Raw genomic sequence first — 23,549 nt, 5'->3', positions numbered from 1 at the left:
ACCTGCTGTCCAGTAAACACTATGGGGGATAATTCACTAAATGACATATTTCCAGAATAGAAACCTGAACATTGGATAACTCTTTTTCATTACTACCATGAATCAGAAAATACTTTCCACTGTGTTTTTTTAGGAGTGCTTTCTGAACAAACTCCTCTGTGGAAACCTTCAGAATATAGACTGTAATAAAACTGTAAATGTTGGTACACGTTGAGTGCTGCTCAGGTCGAGATTTCTGGTTCAGAGTATTTCTCAAGAGTACGCGTGGGAAAAACTCATACTCTTGAGTATGACTTTAGATGGCCTTTAACCAAATGCACTATAAATATCTTACCGTTTCATGATTTTCACTTTCAGGATTGGCACCTGCTACAAAGGAAATGATCATGTTTGGATCTGATAACATTGTGCATTAGAGAGAGCTTTCCAATGATACCTGTGATGGTGCAGAAGACCCTAACTGTGTTGCACATTGCATTGCCAACTTTTGGCAAAATTTAGAGAGATCTACAGTGGCAGTTCTGTAGACAAATGAGTAGATTTTTCTTTCTTTTCATTAATCTGAAAAGGAGACATGTTATGGAAGCAAAATAGCCCCAAAACACGGAATCTACAAGTTCATGAAAACTGCCGTGTCTTGCCTGAAGCGAATAAAAACATTCAGAAAACATTTAGATGGCAAAGAACCCCCCCCCCCCCTCCAAAAAAAAACAAACTCTGAGCAAATATGTATTCCTGATTGCTCATTTGAACAGATTTTTATGGTGTGTTGACTGAATCGATACTTATCCCTCAATGCTCAATACCCTGACGTCCTCTGGCAAGATGCCTGTTAACAGAACTCCAGTTAGGCCCGGTGGTCCGCCAGCATCACGGAGGGGCTTGAATCTTAATACAGGCTGATGCTTGTCAAGCGTCCAATCTGCTACAGATTGCAGGCCTGCCTGTGAGAGTAATGAGAGACCGGTTCTGCCACAGAGATTTCCTGAAAGACTGCTGGATTAGGAATTCACAGGAGCCGCCGCTACGGCGTGACGGCAAACCCCCCCCCCCAACCCTTTTCTCTGCGAATCAATTCCAATTTTGCTCCCCATGTCGATACCCTGCTCATGGCTCTCTTTCATTTAAGCTTACTTCCCATTTCCCATCATATGTCAATACGTAAATACATGTTCTCTCAGATTTTAGTGTGTGGAGCTCTAGCTTTAGCTTTAGCCAGAAGCAGAGCCGGCACTAGCCTATATGGGGCCCTGAGCAGAATTTGATTTGCCCCCCCCCCCCACCGCAACTAATTCTATTGTCAATGCTTGATCGTTTGCACACCTTCTGTAGATCTAACACACCAATTATCGATTTAATTAATTGTAGCTGCGTTGCTTATATCATATAGTGGTCAAGTGTTAAATTTGCACTTTAATATTCAAAGTGATTCAGTACTGAGTAATGAGGAATGTAGCTGTCCTTATATTTCCTTAGCTTATGTTTGGCTAGCTAACGTTAACTGAAGAAACCTTGACTGAACCGAGGGCTTGTTGGACAGCTATCTAGCCGGTGAATGTTAATTGTAAAACAGTGGCCAGGGGTCTCTCAGCAGCCGCTTAGTCCCTCAAGGCTTCTGTGTAACCCGCTGTCCCCCTATATGGACGCTTCACAGCATTATGTTGGTGTACGGCAATGAGTCAGAGCACGTCACTGCGGCAAAAGAGATTTCCTGAGCCAACGTATTAAAATGGGGTCACAGGCTATTGTAGCTTTGCCCAGGGCTCCCTGTCAAATTAGAGGGTTGATGTACAAAGTAGGCTTCAGGTGCAATGTATATGCAGAGATCCCGCTAACCACGACGTGACATGATGGTGATGATGTCGAGAGTCAGAATGCATCAATAAATTAACTGCAGATACTTTCATTAACCTTGGGAGAACCAGCCCGTGACTTTCATTTGTATTTTTGACACAAATCGGTGAAGTACAGATTCGTAGATCCTGAAAGTTTGTTCAAAGTCTTTACTGGCAAGTCGCACCACTCTGCGGCCTTCTTGGCAAGTCCCCAGGTCTCTTAATGGTCTCTCTAAATCTAAATGAATAAAGAGGGAGACATAGCGGCACTTTCAGCGTACTGTACATGCAAACAATCACCAGACAAATCAGATTTTTTTAAAAAGAGGCTTAATATGTCTGAGGAGTTTAATAAGGTTTCAATCACCTTCCGCGGTGTTTCCATGAGTTAAACTTCTGTCACGCATGACCAACACCAAACCATCCAGAGCCGCATGTCGTGATGCCGTCAGCTCATCCCATCAGAGCACATGAACAAACAGGAATTGTTATCTGATGTTAATTTTGTGTCAATTTTTGTATACCCCCTCTGCCACCATCAGTTGACACTGTGTTGGACCTCAGGCGCATGCTTGCAACAGTGCAACAACGGGAGTGGCTGGGATGTGTTTCCTGGTCTTACAACGATTGGCCGTATGTCAGGAGTGGCGGGATATGTTTCATACAACCTCGGAATGCAAATTAATTCAGAAGCTTGGTAAATGGTAAACAAACAAAAAACAATTTCAAGACACTGGGGATGTACGTACCCTATCAGATTAACCTTGCTGTGTCCTTACTGCTTCAAAGAAGTTATAACTTTCAACAACTCTTAGTACATCACCTTGTCCTCTGGCTACCATTTCCTTCCCCAAACGCAGAAATCGGTAATTGGGTGAACCATACTTGAGGGATGAAAGGATGAGGGACACTTTTAGGAGATACATTTGTATTCAAAAGAGAAGGCCAAAGTGGCCCTCAAAAGGGCAAAGGTGCCTCGAATTGTGTAATATACCTATCAACCATATAATGACAAAATTGTTCCCCAGCCAAGGCGGCCCATTCTCCTGTTATTTATTTATTTCTGTCATTACCTGTAGGTTATGAGTAGCCGAGTAGAAAATTGCCAGGCACAGGCTTGTGGTAACGTACCTGTTTCTGTATCACCTCCGCGCAATTATTTTGTTTACTGGAGCCCATTTTTTTTTCACAATAGCACTAATCACTCCCTCTCGCTCGTTCTACGGAAACGCAATCGAGACATGACATGACAGGTGGGAAATCTCAAAGTGGATGTGAATTATGATTTGAGTGAGAGAAAAAAAAGGAGCCCAAAGTGCACATTGGGGGGGGGGGCAACAATAAAATACCCCTTTTTTCATTAATATCGTCAACTTTTTTTTTAACTCTTTTGGTTATAGAGCAGGTTTAAGGCAAAATAAATATCACTTAAACCCCCCCCGTCAAATCTTACCGGGCTGACCAATTTGAAGACGAGAAGACGTCTGTACCCAGCGGGTAAATAACCCGGCGACCTTTGTCAAAGAAGAAGATTCCCCAACAAGAACAACAGGAACAATGGACGCGCACCGTCCCGAATGCTTTGTCTCGGGAATATATCTAATGCACTGCTCTGCTGGAGAGAGGCCAGATAATAACGCTCAGTCAGGATCAGTGGAGCCGGTCTCCACTGACTCTGCCCTCATTGTTGGATGTCTCGCTCCCCGGGAGCCGCTGTGCGTTATCAGCGATCATCAAAAGCGCTGTCGGGAAAGTGTGGAACCGGGGCTTCCGCGGGCTGTCCGAGACGCCAGACACATCCAAATGAGACAGGCTTATTAATTCTTCAAAAGCCACACGGCTTCCTTCTCCCCGAGACTCATTTTGGTACATTTAAGGATGATAAAAGCTCAGCCGCGGAGCTCGCCCGCCTCCTTTTTTTTCCCGCTGTCTCTCACTTTCCTCACGCACACACACACACACACACACACACACACACACACACACACATACATCATACATAATGCAGGCACATGCGTTCGGCCGATCTCGGAACAGATAATACTTTAAAATAGCTGTCACATTTCAGAGTAGAAATGGAAAATAAGGGCAGTTCAGGGACAAAAGAGAGAGTTAAAAGCACACAAGAGTGAAACCCGAGGTTTGCAGCCACTGCTTCGGCAGGTTTTTCACGGCTGAGATTTCCTGGGGGGGGGGGGGGGAGGTTTCTGATGCCCTCGGCCAAAGGCCGCGCTGGCTCTCGCTAAATAAATACGTTTACGATATAACTATATGTCGAGAGGGGCGGGGGTGGAAAAAGGACCATCCCCACAAACAGAAATTTTAAAGGAGTGAAGAAGAAAGAAACAAGAGAAAAACAAAAATGTCGCCGAGTTCCTTTCTGACAAGTTTGCTAATCAGATACACAGACGACGTGTGAAGGAGACAGACGCTAATGCTGCAAAACGAGGGAGTCAATTAACGTGCGAGCCGCTGCGCCCAAAAGAAAAACGGAATCACAGACAATGGGAGCTGCTTTAGCAGGGAGCGACCAGAGGAGGACAAAGCCTTGTACTTCATAACAACTTTGTTTTTCATGCAGTTCCTCACTATTGCTGGTGCACTGTTTTTTAAAAAAAAAAAAAAAATTTATGCGGGACATCAAAAGCTTTGATTGTCTTAATTACTCCTACACTCTGCGAGCAGCGGAGCTCCTCGGAAACCGAAGGAAGAGAGCAAGTGTCGCTGTGGCAGAGCCATTCGTTAAAATGCACATAATTCGAATGTTATATGAGAAGCTTAATTGGTGAATTCATGGCTATCAAGGGGCCGCCTTCACTATAATTCGAGAGGCTCGTTCATGGTGGCCATATTTTCTCATGATGAATATGATCCCCCCTCCGTGCAATAACTAATTGCACACAGCGGCTGATGGTCCCGCCCGCACGCCACCTACGCACCCAAAAATTACTACAGCAAGTTCCTTTGTTTACAACCGACTGAAATACGAGAAAAAACTCAATTGTCTTCACTTGCCACACTGATGACGTAGGTTTGCAATACTTTGAAATTACAATAATGCCAAAATGAAAATATCTTCATCCGACTATGACACCAACCCAACTATTAACGACCGGAATTTCCCTTGCTTCACTTTCCGCTCGTGCGTGCTTTTGTCGTCAGTCGACTTGGCTACAGCGACGGTGTCTTGGTCTCCCTAAAAAAACGGCTGCAGCCTATTCGAAAAACGCTGCTGCCCGAGTTCTCGAGAAAGGGGATCTCATCAGTCCAGCTCTCAGATATTTGCGCTGGCTTCGCGCCAGTCAAAGAGTTGACTTCAAGAATACTGCTGTTGGTTTATGAAATGGTTTCGGGCCAAAATACATTTCCCATAGACTTTCTTTCCGAAGAGTCCAAAAAATAAACATGGAGATGCAAGCGTTCAGTTTTTAAGCTCCACATATGTGGAACCAGAGGCAATGTTGACGCCCCGGGTGAGATTTTGGACCGGCGTCCCCCACCCCCAAGGTGTTTACAGTACATGACAAACACCCCCCCCCCACCATTAATTGTGCAACACTACTCACCCAAGAAATTACACACTGTACAATATCTAAAATGTGCAATATATAATCATATATAATAACACAAATATTAATGATGTATTAATTACACACAATTCATAATTCAATTTACAATAAAAGCTTTTGAGAAATCATTTAGAATAAGTTCAGCCCGTTTTTGACTGATTTTGCAGCTGCAACCTTTAAAGGTGTTCAGGGCCTGAGCTGGAATTTGGACACCAAGTGCAGACGACCAGACTCCATGAAAGTTTTAACAGATTTAATAGTCTTTTAAGCCAGAGAGGGTGATGGTTGAGGGTGTTGATGTTGAGCAGTCAGGTAAAGAAGCAGGAGCAGGAGCAAGGCAGCGAGGCCACTGAACTCCCAGTTCTTTGTTTCTGTTCTGTGTGCCATGGCCTTTTATCAAATCAAATAATCACAATTTTTTCATCATTTTATCTGGCGTTATTTCATTCATTATTCATTTTATTCAAAGACTTTTATGTATCTTATGCGATTCACTTTAGATAAGGGCTGTAAAAAATAAACTTGCCTTGTATTGCCTTACGTCAGCGACTCGACCAAGGTCTGCTCTGCAGTGTTTCTGTCAGTTTTGATATTTTATTGCAAAAAAGAAATCGTGTAGTCACTGAGCGTGCGTGAGTGAGTATTTAAGGGAGACGGAACAATATTTGCGCCTGACCACCAAGGAGCAATTTGGTCAGACTGCGGCAATCTCGGTGAATCAGGGCTAGTCTGATTAATCGCAGTAAGGATGTGCCCACGGCTAACGCAGGAACTCGAATCACAAATAAAAAAGAGATGCAGTAGGACAATCACTGCATCATTTTCTCCGCATGTAGATACTCTATATAGGGCAAAGCTGAACCTGGGCTGGATGCAAACCTGAAAACGCTTCAGTCTGCTATGAATTAATAGGGATTATTTGCTGCTATTTGAAGTAATTGAGCCACTGCAAGAAGGTCCACGAACGGGGGACAATGTAAGCGGGTGCCGTGCCCTCGTGTCTCAGGAGTGCGTTTTGATAATGTGTGGCGCTCGCCCTGAGGCGCCAGGGGTGTCACTTGCAGGGCCAGATGACACTTGTGGAGGTCGACTCTTTCGGGCGCAATGCCCAGTTGACTTGTTCAGCGGAGCTAAGCCAGCAGCGACCGCCCGGGAGGGGGGGGGGGGGAGAGAGGTTAGCGTAAGCCGCTCTGGGCCACCGCGGCCCACTGACTCCGAACAGCGGGGTTAGCAGTGGGGCCGCAGGACCCCTCCGCAAGGTAAGTCACTCAAATAAAGACACGCCGACGACACAGACAGGAAGAAATCGGGAAAACAGGAAAGCGGATTAGGTCTGGCGTAGGATTGTCGACACAGCTTGAACATACACGTACATTTGCTGGAGGCAAAATACACTGACTCCTCGTGGCCAGTGGCCATCTCGCTGAGATTGGTTTTTCAAGCAGGCGCTGGATGCTGTTTAGGAGGCGTGACGACCCACCAGCCGACATCCGGGAGCAGAGACGCTGCCGACCTGCGCGTGTCATTTTTCACGTCAGTGCAGTGACAGTAAAAATACATTATCAAATCGAGACCAAACACATGTTTCACCAACATATTAATGAAGCCACGGTCGCATGCCGATACATCTCTTTAGCCGCGGGCGCACTCTCGGTGGCGTCAATTGCTTGACCAAGTCCCTCAAGGCTGCCGGCACAAAAGATACTTCAGTCTGAGGAGTGGGGGTAGTTGGGGGTGGGGGTGGGGGGGGGCACCTCTCCGCACGAAAGAAGATAATTGTCTCCTCCTTACCCGGAGACATGGGTGTATTCCCATGACCTATGCAAGGTATACAGCACGGCCCGAGATGTCACAGTGGTTTGCCGTAATTACTTTTGCTGATAGAGGTGAGGGAGGACATTTGCATCAGATGAGGCGCCCAGCGGTTGGGTCTCACCGCTCACCATATGCAGCTCTTTTAATGTCACAGTAATCTCTAAAGGTTAGCACCGGCAGCACCACTGTATGTCTCCACACCGAGCCGAATCGGTGGTTTGGAAATGGGTTTGACATTGGTTTGGGCAAACATGAGAGGAGGATACACAAAGTAACAAAAACACGCGCACACACGTGCGCGCAAACATAAAGAAAACACCTCAGGGAAATGTATGCGCTCCTGCGGTAATATTTGGGAGGGAGATTGGCAAGGTCAAACTTAAAACAGCATCTCTCTCTTTAGAAACTCTGCAGGCTGACGTACGGGGGGCCTGCAGAGCTCAACACGCAAATGAAGCAAAAAACATCCCGCTTACAAATACACGCATTGCAACCGAATAGACAAAGATGCTGCAAATGGCACGGCTGACAAAAGTGTTTGGGGGCGGGGTCGTCTCCATCACTTGGTGCACATTTGTCTATTTGTTCATTTTGTGTATAACTGGTTGCAGTTATGAAGCCAATCATTAATAAGGGCCCCAAACTGTATAGAATTTCTTGTCACACTGATCTAGGGAATTGGCAATTCTTCACCTATTCCAAGGCGGCACTCCCCGCCTGTGCATTTAATGTAAATGAAATCTAATCGTTTCATTCCATTATCAATCATTCCAATAGTGCAGCTACAGAGAGTTTACAGAGTGTATGTACCATTTCACTAGGTTATTAGATTAATTCATTCAACGGTTTGGGCTGAACCTAACCCTCGCCACAACCTCTACATAGATGACTAATCCAATTGAATTGTTTTTGAATATTATTTTAGTACGTTAGTTGAGCATCATAACGTTCAACAAGCACCAATGTAATGTTGAGGTGACACGTTTGACAACGGCTGAAACACTTGCACAGTGGAGCGCAAGGAAAACTCGAGCGTCGCGCTAATGTTGGAAGTAGGATGAAAGAAAAACACTCACAGACCTCCTAAAGCCGCAACGTAGACACGTCCTTGAGACTTAATAGTTGTACAGTGAAGCTGAAACGTGGTGTTCAGCCAAGAAAAAAATCTCTCTGCCTTTGTGCTATTGTTTTTCGTTTCCTCCCAGTCTCCCTCTCGACGAGAGAAGGATTCTGCCTGCCACGGTCCCCGAATCCCACACGTCCCAGAGCACGCTCGTCTGTTCGTCACGTCCCCCCCCCCCCCTTTTTTTCTTCTTTTCAGGGATTTTGGTGACATTTTCAAAGTGCCAGATCCTTGCCTTGAGACGGCGTGCATGTGCCCACCTCTCTCTCTCACACACACACACACACACACACACACACACACACACACACTGCAGGAAGCAGATATACGCACACTCCTCGCCTGGAGCCAGGCCCCTCGGTGCTCATCTACCTCAGAGAAGCTGAAGCCTGGCACAGATAAGGGGCTCCGGTGGATTCTGTGCTCCGCCTGCCAATGCTGCTCTTTTGATCCGCGGCCAGCTGATGACAGATCTACATTAAGCTCATAGTCTTCTCTCTCTCTCTCTCTCTCTCTCTCTCTCTCGCTCCGCTTCTCCCGTCCTCTTCCCTGACACGCCGGGGCAAAAGTGTGGCCCCGTGGAGTCCACGAGCGTTGCCGGGTCGCCGCCGCGGGCCCCTCCTCTGGCGCCTCACGGAGAGAGGAGTACAGCGTGCTGCGTGGGTTTTCCAGCTTGCAGAATAAAACATACCATGTGAGCGCAAGACAAAGATAGTGCCCCTACCAACGGTTCACGGGTAGGCTGAGTACAAGTACATGCACACGTCTCTCCCGTGTGTACCTACCAGTATGGAAGGAAAAAAAATACACCCTTTAATATGCTCGGACTTGGAGATACTCTCAAATGTTTTTAAGGAATTTCCTAAAATAGCCTCGGAAGAAAAGACAAAATGTGGTGTGAGAATCTAAAACGTGTAGCACGTGCGCTTGTCCAGATTTTGCGCAGATATATATGCGACGGGGTACAACGAGGCTGCAATTGGCGCAAAAACATTTATACCTATGATGGATTTTTCCGAGTGTCGAACGCGGGCGACAAGTCTGGACGGAAGGTTACCCGAGCGAATGACACCCGAAAAAACGCGACGGCGAGGATGGAATGCATCCGACAATATTTCCCGAAACCCGATTGGCTGCGCTGGGAAATTTTCCAGACATGACAAAGCACATTACTACCACGTCTTAAGGGTGGATTCTTAAGATTTGGAGGCAATTTTGGTTGGAAATGAGTGGGTTAGACAAAGCTGCCAAACACACTGTATTCTGAGCTGAATTTTGGAATACAAAAAAAATTTAAAAAGATGTGAGAACGCCTCAGCAGTTCAAGATGCATAAAAGTACCCTTAAGGTAACATCACATCAGATGACGGGGGGGGGGATTCCGTACTTAACGAGCGCCATTTGGAAAAATTCCTCACAGAATATGCCGCTCTGCAGAAACGCATATCCGGATCCGGTTATCGGCTCTGTCATAAGCTTTTCTAGCCGACCGTCGTCCGTCGACCGGTTTTCGATGACGTCGCCTGCAAAGGAGATGTGCAGGCGTTGCTCCGAACGACCTCAAATGTTTGCGCCCCGGCGCATCTGTCCAACTCATGAGCGCCGGTGGAAAGATATAGCGGAGAGTCGGAGCAATTTCCGTTTGGGATGCGCGGCTGCCGACGGACGAGGAGTGACGGGCAGCGACGGAGCCTCCGCCATGGGAAGAGAAAAAAAACACAAGCAGCTGCTATTTCTAAATGGGATCATCTGCTTATTACTGTGCATATTTGGAAGGGGTACGTCGCCGTAGCGTTATGTAGCATGACAGGTGGCTACGAGGGAGGTGCGACTTTGAAACAGTCTTTTTTCGCGCTTTTCATTTTTCTCCCCGACGCTGTGAATGAGAGTATAATTTTCAAAGGGAGGGGGGGGGGGGGGGGGGGGGGGGGGCTGGAGCTCGCAGTGTCGTTGGTGTTTGTTATTACAGAGCTGCCTCTTGATTCGGCGGGGCGATGCTTTCGAGCGTGAGCTGTAAATTGGCAATCAGCCTGTCACATTACCGTTCAAATTGTCACTGTCGAGCTCCCGCGAGGAGGTCACGGCCCGTCTCACTGGAGGAGATCGAGCCACTGTGCTGCGCTCCTGAAGATCACGCCAAATATTTTTGCGGGGCATGGAGAATATAATGGAACACACAGGCGAATCGGGCACATGTCGGCTGTGCTTGAATGTTAACACCATTTTCCACGCGGCACACATCGAGGTATTTAACGAAGCTCTGCTTCGCGACAGAAGCCCCAGCCTCCCCCAAACCCCTCGGAGCGACGGATGAGAGAGTTTGATCGGGGGGGGGGGGGGGGGGGGTCAACACCACAACACGCATAACTGAGCCTCAGCGTTCGGCGGCCGGTCCGGAGCCGGCATATTTTATCACGGCATCCTTTCTCTCAAAACCCGCCACGGCTTGCGGTGCTCCACAATTCAAAAGTCATGCTTGTTCAGGTAAATACCAAATGTGGGTGTTGTATGTTTAAAAGTAACAAATCGGAAGTCCATCAACTCGTCCTTCTTCGCTGCATATCGCATGGCGATTCGCTCGAACACTACTGCACATATGTTCAACTGCACATCGCCGCTAAGTCGGGAAGGATGTGTTGTGACCGATGAGCCCCAACCAGGAAGTGGATGTCTGCACCAGTGTTTTCTAAAAGTCCTAGTGGTTGTAAAACTGAAACATATTAGTGTGGATAAGGCCTACGCACGCCAACTACTATTTGCCGCACGATATGTGCGACGAAAAGGAATGATTGCGCCAAACTATAGTATCGTCATTTTAACATTGTGAGTTTGCAGTAGGGGCCCATTGGTCGTTGCGCGTGCAGGGTCCTACACGATTTGTGTTGCTGCTGAGGGGAAATGTAATCCAAAGTCTAGACTTGAGTTTAGGCCTCAGAAATGAAACAAGCAATTTGAAGCCACTTTGCCTTCAGAAAAATACTCAGAAATCACCTTTTTTCCCCCGGAAATTTCATAGACCAAATCAGTGATTTATTAAATCATACCACGAGAACAGACGAGCGGACAGAAGCAGCGTGACTTCCTGGATTGATGTTGACATGCATGTAGACACAATGGCTGCGATTGAGGGTCAATAAAAAATGGCCGAGTTCATATTCATGTATCGTACGATAGGTTGATAACTTGATTTTAGTGACGGGCCTATAGTTGTTATGCTTCTGTCTGGATGACATTCCCTGTATATTAAAAAATACTTCCTATTCCTGGGTCTGATTTGGTACATTTTCGGCACAGTTTATTTCATTGCCTACAGGAGTTATTGTCGCTCCTACTCCGAGTTTCAGGGATGTGTTTTTTTGGCTGCATTTTGGCCCCGTATTAATATCCAACCCTCGCAGTACAGTAGCCTGCACTGTATGCGCTAGTCTGTCAAACCCACGCTCCTTTAGGCCTCCCCGATTTTGAAAATCGAAGCACGCAGCATTGCTCTGTGCCGCGCTGTCCTGTAAAAGAAACAGCTGTCTGCATGAATCTTTAATGCAGGGCCACATTGGCGTGCCGCTGAAGCAGACAAGGAAGTGGAAGATCGCGCCGACGCCCCGATTTAGAGCTGTTTTGAAGTCCCCGCCATTTCAGGAATGTCAAACGCTCTCATTCACTGGAGTGCAGCCACTTGAAAATGTTATAGGTTGGGGGGGAAAAAGCAGCCACAGCGGTTTAGCCAGCGTGCAATGTAGAGTTCTTTCATCAGCGGCGTGTCAGCGTTTGAGAGAGGCATGCGAATGCCACCTAATAAAGTGCTCACAACCTGTCATCTACTCCGTTTGGTTGAATAAAATACATATTGTGCATTGTGCCATTATTGTACTTTTTTTATTCGTAGGTACAAAAGTAAAAAAAAACAGATGAAGACCCTCCATAGTTGCAACAATAGCCAATAAGAGCACAAGTCCGACTCAAGATAGAGGTAAATGCGATGAAATGTATGCAGACACACGTATTACATAATCATATTACTGCGGTCCACTGTTATAAATAACAAAAATTTATAAATATAAATTTGAAATAATTCTCCATTTTCAGCCACAGTTTACTTAGGAATCAGTCATTTGGATTCAAAGTGAGTTTTCTGTAAAGACAGCACGATATGATGATAGCATCACAATAGGATTCCATCGAATTATTTTACAGTAACAAGTGATTGGCAAGAGTGACAATTATCTGCAGTTGTGTATGAATTACTTACATGCTGTACTTGAGTAAAAGTATAGAAATCTTACATCTTAAATGACTCTGGTAAAAGTAAAATCCCTCTCTATCCCTTTCCTCTTACTCCCTCCATCCCTCTCCTCTTACTCCCTCCCTCCTCTTACTCCCTCCATCCCTCTCCTCTTACTCCCTCCCTCATCTTTCTCCTTCATCCCTCCATCCCTCTCCTCTTACTCCCTCCCTCATCCCTCCATCCCTCTCCTCTTACTCCCTCCCTCATCTTACTCCCTCCATCCCTCTCCTCTTACTCCCTCCCTCATCTTTCTCCCTCATCCCTCCATCCCTCTCCTCTTACTCCCTCCCTCATCTTACTCCCTCCATCCCTCTCCTCTTACTCCCTCCCTCATCTTTCTCCTTCATCCCTCCTTCCCTCTCCTCTTACTCCCTCCCTCATCTTACTCCCTCCATCCCTCTCCTCTTACTCCCTCCCTCATCTTTCTCCCTCATCCCTCCATCCCTCTCCTCTTACTCCCTCCCTCATCTTTCTCCCTCATCCCTCCATCCCTCTCCTCTTACTCCCTCCCTCATCTTACTCCCTCCATCCCTCCATCCCTCTCCTCTTACTCCGTCCCTCATCCCTCCATCCCTCTCCTCTTACTCCCTGCCTCATCTTACTCCCTCCATCCCTCTCCTCTTACTCCCTCCCTCATCTTACTCCCTCCATCCCTCTCCTCTTACTCCCTCCCTCATCTTACTCCCTCCATCCCTCTCCTCTTACTCCCGGCCCTCATCTTTCTCCCTCATCCCTCCATCATCTTACTCCCTCCATCCCTCTCCTCTTACTCCCTCATCTTTCTCCCTCATCCCTCTCCTCTTACTCCTTCCCTCATCCCTCTATCCCTCTCCTCTTACTCCTTCCCTCATCTTACTCCCTCCATCCCTCTATCTCTCTCCTCTTACTCCCTCCCTCATCCCTCCATCCCTCTCCTCTTACTCCCTCCCTCATCTTACTCCCTCCATTGCTCTATCCCTCTCCTCTTACTCCCTCCCTCATCTTACTCCCTCCATCCCTCTCCTCTTTCTCCCTCCCTCATCTTACTCCCTCTATCCCTCTCCTCTTACTCCCTCCCTCATCTTACTCCCTCTATCCCTCTCCTCTTACTCCCTCCCTCATCTTACTCCCTCCATCCCTCTTTCTCTCTCCTCTTACTCCCTCCCTCATCTTACTCCCTCCATCCCTCTCCTCTTACTCCCTCCCTCATCTTACTCCCTCCATCCCTCTATCTCTCTCCTCTTACTCCCTCCCTCATCTTACTCCCTCCATCCCTCTCCTCTTACTCCTTCCCTCATCCCTCCATCCCTCTCCTCTTACTCCTTCCCTCATCTTTCTCCCTCATCCCTCCATCCCTCTCCTCTTACTCCCTCCCTCATCTTACTCCCTCCATCCCTCTATCCCTCTCCTCTTACTCCCTCCCTCATCTTACTCCCTCCATCCCTCTATCTCTCTCCTCTTACTCCCTCCCTCATCTTACTCCCTCCCTCATCTTACTCCCTCCATCCCTCTCCTCTTACTCCCTCCCTCATCTTACTCCCTCCATCCCTCTATCCCTCTCCTCTTACTCCCTCCCTCATCTTACTCCCTCCATCCCTCCATCCCTCGCCCCTTCTCCCTCCCTCTCTTCTCCTATCTCACATAAGTACTTGCAAACCCTGAGATGTGATATCGGCGTGTCCGCGAGTCATGTGCCCGCATATAGCCGACGTTTCAGATCTCCGATCCCACGCTAAAGGTGACGAGCCGACTTTCGACATGTGCTCTGACCAGAGTCAGCGGGTCTGAGCGAGAGCGTCAAAGTCCACAGCATGTTGAAAACCCCCCCCCCCCAAAAAAACAGGAGTCACGCGTAAAAACCCACACACATTCTGCTGCTGGTCTTCATTTAGCAAGAGCTCCCTGCGGGTTTCACCTCTCAGTCAAACAGTAGGTGCTTTTACTTGCTTTTTCTTCTTCGCCTTGCTCCGGCTTTTTTCAATGTTATTTGTCTGCAACAGAAGCACTGTTCCATCCCTCTCCTCTTACTCCCTCCCTCATCTTACTCCCTCCATCCCTCTCCTCTTACTCCCTCCCTTATCCCTCCATCCCTCTCCTCTTACTCCCTCCCTTATCCCTCCATCCCTCTCCTCTTACTCCCTCCCTCATCTTACTCCCTCCATCCCTCTCCTCTTACTCCCTCCCTTATCCCTCCATCCCTCTCCTCTTACTCCCTCCCTCATCTTACTCCCTCCATCCCTCTCCTCTTACTCCCTCCCTCATCTTTCTCCCTCATCCCTCCATCATCTTACTCCCTCCATCCCTCTCCTCTTACTCCCTCATCTTTCTCCCTCATCCCTCTCCTTACTCCTTCCCTCATCCCTCCATCCCTTTTCTTACTCCCTCCCTCATCTTACTCCCTCCATCCCTCTCCTCTAACTCATTCCCTCATCCCTCCATCCCTCTCCTCTTACTCCTTCCCTCATCTTACTCAATCCATCCCTCTATCTCTTTCCTCTTACTCCCTCCCTCATCCCTCCATCCCTCTCCTTTAACTCCCTCCCTCATCTTACTCCCTCCATCCCTCTCCTCTTACTCCCTCCATCCCTCTCCTCTTACTCCCTCCCTCATCTTACTCCCTCCATCCCTCTATCTCTCTCATCTTACTCCCTCCCTCATCTTACTCCCTCCATCCCTCTCCTCTTACTCCCTCCCTCATCTTACTCCCTCCATCCCTCTATCCCTCTCCTCTTACTCCCTCCCTCATCTTACTCCCTCCATCCCTCCATCCCTCGCCCCTTCTCCCTCCCTCTCTTCTCCTATCTCACATAAGTACTTGCAAACCCTGAGATGTGATATCGGCGTGTCCGCGAGTCATGTGCCCGCATATAGCCGACGTTTCAGATCTCCGATCCCACGCTAAAGGTGACGAGCCGACTTTCGACATGTGCTCTGACCAGAGTCAGCGGGTCTGAGCGAGAGCGTCAAAGTCCACAGCATGTTGAAAACCCCCCCCCCCCCAAAAAAACAGGAGTCACGCGTAAAAACCCACACACATTCTGCTGCTGGTCTTCATTTAGCAAGAGCTCCCTGCGGGTTTCACCTCTCAGTCAAACAGTAGGTGCTTTTACTTGCTTTTTCTTCTTCGCCTTGCTCCGGCTTTTTTCAATGTTATTTGTCTGCAACAGAAGCACTCCAGTGAAATGAGTTAAATTGTAAACATTAACAAGCTGGATACGCCGCCCGGCAGAGAGGAGCAACGCAGCTGTCAATATGGCTCCGGGTTTTTTGTTTACAACTGTTGTGCTGGCCGACGCTGTCCGCGTGTCACACAAGTGTGAAAAGCAATAACACCAGCACCAAGCGCGACTGTTGGCGGTCAATATCATCCCTCCCTGATAAACCCCTCTGGGCACGGGCGCTCCTCCGCTGCGGCCAACACAAACACAGCCTTGTAGCTACAATCTGCCACGTCGCACGGATATGGATCCCTGAGAGATAAAAGAAAAGATATAAAAGCTCGTGTCGTCTGAGTTGCACCGATGGTGCTGATGATGGATTTGAAGTAAAAGGGTTGCCTGAGATAGAGTCTCACGTCTCATCTGTGTCAATGGGGTTAAAAAAACAACTCCCTCCCTCTGAACGCAAATTAGTCTTAATGGATGTTGCGCCGCGACTTTGATTCAATTTACCTGTTTACCTAATGTCGCCTCTCTACAGGAGAAGACTTCAGTGTGCCACACTGACTCTCAACTAGACACAAAAAGTGTAATTTAGCACGGAATCCTTTTTTTTCCCAGGGCCTGAAAGAAAAGATTACCTTGTAAAAGTCAGATGCGTTTGTGGGAGAAAGTCTGCAGGTCGGCCCCGGCGGGATACATGAAGATGTCGGCCTCGGCTGTGTCTGGGCAGCAAAGAGACACAGCGCAACATGCCGGGGTTACGTCGCAGCCGAGAGGCTCTTCTTTCTCAGTGCAAGTGCACGTGATCACACATCATTCACAGGTTCGCACCGCGCGCAACACATCAACGCATCGAGCCGGGAGCGACCCGGCCCCGTGCGGACGCGGACGCGGACGCGGGAGCGCGTGGGGAAACACGAGGTTTACCGAGTTTGCTCGCGCGCGGCTCTAACTCATGGCACCCGCGTTGTACTCACACAGACACGCGCGTTCACATTAACGCACTGTCAACAAGCCTTTCCGATTTCCCCAAAGCAGCTGCAGACTCGGCACGCTATCGTACCCAGTGGCTTACTTTTTGAAGATGAATCTCCAGAGCACCTCCGCCCCCCAAAGGGGAAAACAGCGCTTCGCCAAGGATGTCCAGGAACGTTAACTGCCGCCGCCGTCTCTCTCCGCGCTCAGACATTTGACGGCTGTGATGGGAAGGCGCGGCGGCTCCCACACTGAGGCAGGGGTAATTGGCTAGAGATGATGGGCCATAAACATACATCACAGGGGCGGCGAAGCGCCAAGCCGCGCAGATAGCTAACCAACACTCTCTCTCTCTCTCTCTCTTTCTGCGGCGCGGCTCTTGTTTGTCGTATGCACACGCGCGCACATACACACGATCTCGCTCCCTCGCACACACTCATTTTTTCATCCCTTCCCTGGATATTCACGCTCTTTGAACACATGGATTGGCCCACCATTATTACAACAGAGCGTGCGGGAAAAAAGCCCTCCGCCACTCCTTTCATCCAATCCATCACCATAAAACCAAGATGGCACACGCTCTATACTCTGTGTGGACCTTCATTTTTTGGGGGAATTTCCCTGGCATCACGACAACACACCAGAGGATGCTCTCTCCTGCCATTATCCTCCGCTGACATATAATAGCCACTACCCGTTCCAAATGGATCATCACCATAGCGCACAGGATGCCCTCACTTTCGCCATTACCGCCGCCCGCACAATGGGCGGATAATGGGCTATCCAGTCCCGCGGTGCTATCGGCGCGGTGCAGACTTTCCTTCCATTACCCCTCAACACTTCTGTCATAATAAGCAGAGAGAGCCTCCCAGTCGTGGCCGCGGCTCTCCGAGAGGAGGTCAGTCGTGTCAGACTGTTTGCTCACACGCTGGTAATTGGGAGAAGTGTATGGGGCTGGGCAAGGAGCTGGCGCTGGCGCTTCCCTTTACTTCTCAGTGACATTTTGACACGTTAAAAAGAAAAGTAAAGTGATACGGGAAATGCCGCCAGTTAATTTGGCTCACACCATTGCATCCCTTTGCACCGTTTCATGATGCTCCAGTAGTAGTGGGTATATCCTCGGATACAGCATTTTCTAAGACGGTGACATGGGATTTCATCAATAACATCCACTTCATCCATTTAATCCTTCCTTTCTTTCTTCTTCTGAGTTTTCCAGATTTAGTTTGACAGGTCTTACATGACCACTTTTTTTTCCTTCTACCAGAGACAAATGCAATTCTAAAGGCCCCTTCACTCTCCCAGCAGATGGGAACTTTCAGGGGAAGAGGAAAACCAATGGCGGGCGGGTGGGGGGATATGGGGGGGGGGGTGTCCAGACAATGCGCTCATTATTCAGGAAGACACTCGAGGCCACAGGAAATAGCACACTTCATTTTTCTTGTCAAACTCCGGCTGGCTTAATGCCGTGTTCACAGCGAGTGGTGAGACAAAGGGATGGCGCGGCCGGGCGGAGACGTGGAGGGAGTGCCAATCAAGACGGAGGGCCGTCATCGCGGAGGCAGCTATACCCCACATTGTTCTCAGGGCTCAGACCACCTGAGTTCCAAAGACGCCGAACGTGTTGAGAGTGCCAAATAGATATGCCTCATCCTTTTCAGGGGGTCGCAGACGGCAAGCACAGCACAACTGGCTTTCAAAGGGGGGGAAATGAAATATGGTCTCAATTATGCCCTAACTGTGTAGACAGCCACAGATGTTCCTATTGTTCCTCCCGTTGCACATCCTCCAAAAACCTTCCCTCATTACCGCCTTCATTACCGGTGCTATCGATATGGCGTGCGGCTGCCAGAAAACCTGGACGTATCCACAACTCATCATGCAAACACCAATTAATCATCTGCCCAGCAATTACAAAACATACCTTCTATTGATTTCAAACACGTTGACACACTTATTTAAATGCCAGGAGCTCCGGCGACTGAGGCAGTACCGAACTGCAGGCCACGCAAGGCAATCTCCTCCTGCTCTATATGTCCCCTGAACTGGAACCTGCGTTGCGATCGGAGAGACGATGGCGCAGGTATTTCGGTGCAGCCTTTATGTCAGTGAGGAGCCTCATTCCGTTGCATTACCATCTCCAGGCAGGGCAGTGAGCCGGCGATGTCAGACAGCCTCCTTTGTTCGACTCCTAATTGGGGTAATTTATTGTCCTAACAGGCAGAACAGCTGTGGCTTTACAGTGTAGCACCAATTAAATCCAGATGCCGGAGTGAGGCAGGATGGGGCTGAACGTGACTGGGGGACCAATCGCTATTATTGACTCCGATTCTCAGCGAGACTGAGAATATGACAAACTGTTATGAGAGATTTCCCTTCAACGCGTCGCTTTGCCGCCGCCATTGAAAAAGTGTAATTTTGATGTGGATTCATGAGAACGCCAGATCTCGGGCAGACATTTATGCATTACTTCTTATGACGGATTGCAGTCATCAGCAGATTTCTTGAAAGAAAAATCAGCGTGGACACCTGGCAACCAACGCTATTCGCAAAGAAAGCTACTGGACTCTGAAATCCTGTTCTAGTTTCGCTGTTGTTAAAGAAGTCCCCCCCCCACCACAAAATTGCTCTGACAAGAAGAGCGTGTGAATATGAGCAGGGGGATCATGGGAATATGGGGAGCAAGTGAAAGAAATCAGGTCGGCGTGAAGATTTCTCCAGGGCAGGGCTAACCCCGCCGAGCTGTGCTTGGCCCGGCTGCCTCTCCAGTCCGGGCTCTTTAGACGAAGCGCCCCGGGGACGGACACAAATGTGAGTAACACAGTGGATGGAGGCGGCGCGAGGTCACCACCTCAGAGCCGCAGCTCGCAGAGAAAAACCGCGGATACACGGCGACTCCTTTTGGCTTACAATTTTTTAAGTGGAGAAGAGGGGGGAGCAAGGAAACCATCCAATGTGAATTCGTTATGAGGCGTTTGTCACGTTCTAGTCTAAATGGAGGGTAATGTGCACAAGACAAACATCTCAGCGACGTACATATTGTTGTTTTTTCTCATACGGTGACAATCTGCATACTGTAAGTATCAGTGTAATTCAGTTAGTACTGTAATTTATAGCAACTGAAAGAGCAGGACACGTGAAAATCCATTCAAGCCTAAAGAGCGACTGAGGTGACGTGACCTCGCAGGCGTTTTTTTTTATTGAGCGAGAGCGGGGAATGACTTTGCATCCGGTTGTTTACTTGCTACTGTACTTAATTGCAATAAAACGTCAGTTGGGGCAAATGCAAATTGCATTTGACAATCAAGCCGGGATCACTGGATAAACGTTGCTCACATTTGTGCACGTGGCAAAAAAAATGACGAAGAAAACCTTGAGCTTGCAGAAATATTAGGCACAGGCTATGACGTAAATCAGCATGATATGATAGACTGATAAATACAATATATGTTTTTATTGTGTAGTGTATATCAAAATCACTCTAATTAAATAATTACAGTATTTAAACATAATATCATTAGGATATTTTATAATAATGAATCATTTTGTAAAATGATGCACTTTTTTGTTGAATTACAACAAAAAGGTTCTGCGATGAGAGGTTCATGGAACCGAACATCTCTGTAGCCCCATTCCCTATTAGAGTTCACTGTCGGCACGAAGCTCGTCTGAATCACACTACATTCCTCACGGTACACCTGACTTCCTCCAAACCCTGACGACGATATGAAATACCTGTTTGCAGTGGCCTGAAAACAATGGCCGCGCTCCGTCTTCGCTGTAACCCGCTGTTTCCCTCCTCTCCCCTCGAAACACTCACTCGATTGCTTGAGAGCAAAGAAAAAACCTCTGTGCTCTATGAGGATAAAGAGCTCTGGCCCAATTAGCTGCCTTTGTTAAGTAAAACTCCGCTGGCCCTCAATTAGACCACCACATACCTACACCGCACCCTCCTCCCCGCAGCGTTTGGAGACGGAGGCCCTTGGATCGGTGATGATGACTTCAGAGCGAGGCCGCAGACAAAGTATAATGAAAAGGTGATTTGCAACTTTGACGCGAAAAAACTTGACGTGAGGGAAGGATCAAGGAATTCTTCCTATAGAGCCATCATTTAATGGGCCGTTATTCAAAAATCTATGGGACGAGGAAGAGTTTAATTTCACCAGATTACACTGTAGCCACATGGAGTAATGCATTCTTGGTAACAAGTCAGACTACTTTTTTTTTTTTGACTGACACCCTCTGCCTTGTTGATACTGCTGTTATCTACCATTCTCTAGCATCCTGCTGGGTACCAGGGTTCTTCGAGGACTCACGAAACTCATACTGAAAAATGTAGTAAATCATTGACGGCACCCAAGGTTGACTCTTTTTTTATTTAATGTTAATTTCAAATTCGGATTGAAAATGTTTCCATTATGCCGGGGCGAGAGGAACCTTAGAGAGCAAATTGTAAAGCACCAGTTTAAGCATGGAAGCCTTTAAGGGAGCGTTGATAAAAGCTAAAATGAAAGCCTTTCAGCCAACGTGTTCTCAGGAATGTGAAAGATATAGGTCTGATAGGTGTGAAAATGTAAAAAAAGTGGTTTTCCGTTCATCATCACTGTACTGTGCGTAGAGTGCGGCGCTGAACAACAGAGGTGTGAGGTAACACGCCAGAGAGGAAATAAAAAATGAGGGTGGAGAGTATGGAGGTGTCAGAGCAGCCCGTCAAACTCCCGGCACGTACCATGAATATTTTACTCGTGACACAAAGCAGCTTCCTGCCCCAAACTGCACCTCTGGAGACAGGCAAAGACAAAAAAAAAACAATCTGATCAGACTCTCAGGGAGACAGACAGGCCCCCTCTCCACACATGGATACCTGTCCCAGCCTTCATCTCCATGCCCTGAATTTCACAAGGCAGGGGCTGACAGGTTGAGATCTCCACGGCTGACGGCGCCGCCTTCCAGCTCTAACGGGGGGCCTGCCGCACACGCATCGCAAGAGCTCACACACATCTGACCAGCAGGCAACGGCCAGCACAAAGAGAGCTCTTGAGCGACGCAACGCACCTGCCCGCGCATATTACCCGCGAACATCCTGTACATGCACACACATGGGGCAAAACCTGACACAATGAGACATGTGCACCAGGTTGGGTCATCTGCCAGTTTGGTGCAAAATGATTCAGGAAAACAAACAACAACAAATTGGTTATCCATCCAATAGTTGTTGAGATATTCCATTCTGGATCAAACACCAACTACTCAACAGACTAACATTGCCATCCCCAGAGCCACACCAGTACGCATGACCTATTTGAAGGTGCTTGGTCATCTACTGAGTCTCCTGGTAGAGTTGACATTATCCATTATCATAGACAAAAAAAACACATTTGACTGGGAGCCCAGGTTAATTCCCTACTCAACTAAGAGGCACACAATATATACTGGTCCAAGCCACAACCTGCCACTGCTCAGCGAAACCCCCCAACGGCTGAGCTAACAGTACTCGGGTAACTCAAACTATCTGAGGAGGAGAAATATTAAACCAAATACTCAAATTCTTGACGGCGTGTTTTTGGAGTAATAAAAAAAGATGAATTCTTTATTTCTTTCATCAAAATGCCTTGATAACTTAATTGAAATATTTCCAGGAAAGGTAAGCCAACACTGAGGCAAGACGATGCCAGCCTCTGTTGTCAATGTGATCCTTGAGGATGCCCACAAAAAAACCTGTTAATTTCTAGCTATAGTTAATTTCTAGACAGAGGTCATTGAATCCAATTTTACCCTTTGGGAAATAATTCCATGTAAAGACATATGATAGAATTGATGTTATTTGGCCCTATATGTCCTCTTCTCACCTCCAACACTGCTGTACATGCTGGGGCTGTAAACCTACTAAACCCTGCAGTCGACTATCCAAGGCATGCGTTGCAATTAATAAATGGTTTCGTTTGGGCGGCTTCATCGTCAAGTGTGAGAGTGGGATCCAAAAGTCTTTGGATCAAGCAATGAACTTTAGGATGTTATGATCTAAAGATTGCTATGTTGTACTGATCGATACATCCACATCCGATGAGCTGAGGTTTACAAGGGCAGTGGAGGGAGGAGGACCACTAAAGGGGTAAATCTGACCAGAGGCACTTACTTCCACTGCGTATCCTATGGGCCATTATTGGTAGGCGCGCTCACACATCAAAGCGGCAGGGCAGGGGTCTTCGGGGCTAAAAAGGAATAAGAAACAAAAGGACCATTAAATCATGCCAGGAGACCCCGCTTCGAGGCAGCACACGTGAACCCACACTTAAACACTGCGGTATACGGACTGTGGAGAGAGTTTGGGGCCCAGAGAGAAAGACAGGGAGAGGAGAGGGAGGGAAAGGGAGCAAAACATTGATTTTCCCCCCTCTGAAGTGCCAGTTCATCATTCTGTGAGACACACTCGATCGATCCCACGCCTTCAGTTTGTTTGTAATTTTGGGGGCTCAGAACCGCTCACAAAGACAGATCCTCTTATGTGCCACTTGTCTCCGAGATGAAGAATGGAGGGATCAAAGGATGTGTGGAGATGACCTCATTTGGCTAGGTGCTCCTCACTAAGTTAGTTTATGTGGCCCTTTTTAGAAAGGGAGCTTTTGAGTAGGAATCCGGTCAGCCGAATGTTTATTATAATAATACAAAGAGCAAGTCTCGTCACAGGTTCCACTTTCTGCTTTTCTAAATCTCACCAAGGTTCAACTTTTTGCCTCCCTGTCTCTTCAATATCCCCGGGTACAAGGGGATCAAAGACCAGCTGGGCTAGTCAACATGAGGATTACAGTG

The 23,549-nt window shown here is 47.8% G+C and overlaps 1 protein-coding gene across 2 annotated transcripts in view; it reads right to left on the bottom strand.

The window, feature by feature from the left end:
- Positions 1-23,549, bottom strand: part of mgat4c (mgat4 family member C) — a 97,595-nt gene that overhangs the window by 33,977 nt on the left and 40,069 nt on the right. The window contains exons 1-2 of one of the 2 annotated variants that reach the window (XM_035643435.2): positions 23,054-23,414; positions 22,876-22,951 (exon numbers count right to left, since the gene is read on the bottom strand). In XM_035643435.2, the coding sequence (XP_035499328.1) occupies positions 22,876-22,900 (25 nt within the window). In that variant the 5' untranslated portion in view covers positions 22,901-22,951; positions 23,054-23,414. Of the gene's footprint in view, positions 1-22,875; positions 22,952-23,053; positions 23,415-23,549 lie in introns of those variants that run through there. The other variant, XM_035643434.2, reaches the window with a different exon arrangement.

This window comes from Scophthalmus maximus, chromosome 7 (assembly GCF_022379125.1).
Source record: "Scophthalmus maximus strain ysfricsl-2021 chromosome 7, ASM2237912v1, whole genome shotgun sequence".
Classification (NCBI taxonomy): Eukaryota; Metazoa; Chordata; class Actinopteri; order Pleuronectiformes; family Scophthalmidae; genus Scophthalmus; species Scophthalmus maximus.
The sequence above is the reverse complement of the archived record's forward strand: the minus strand, read 5'-3'. Positions and strand labels throughout refer to the sequence as shown.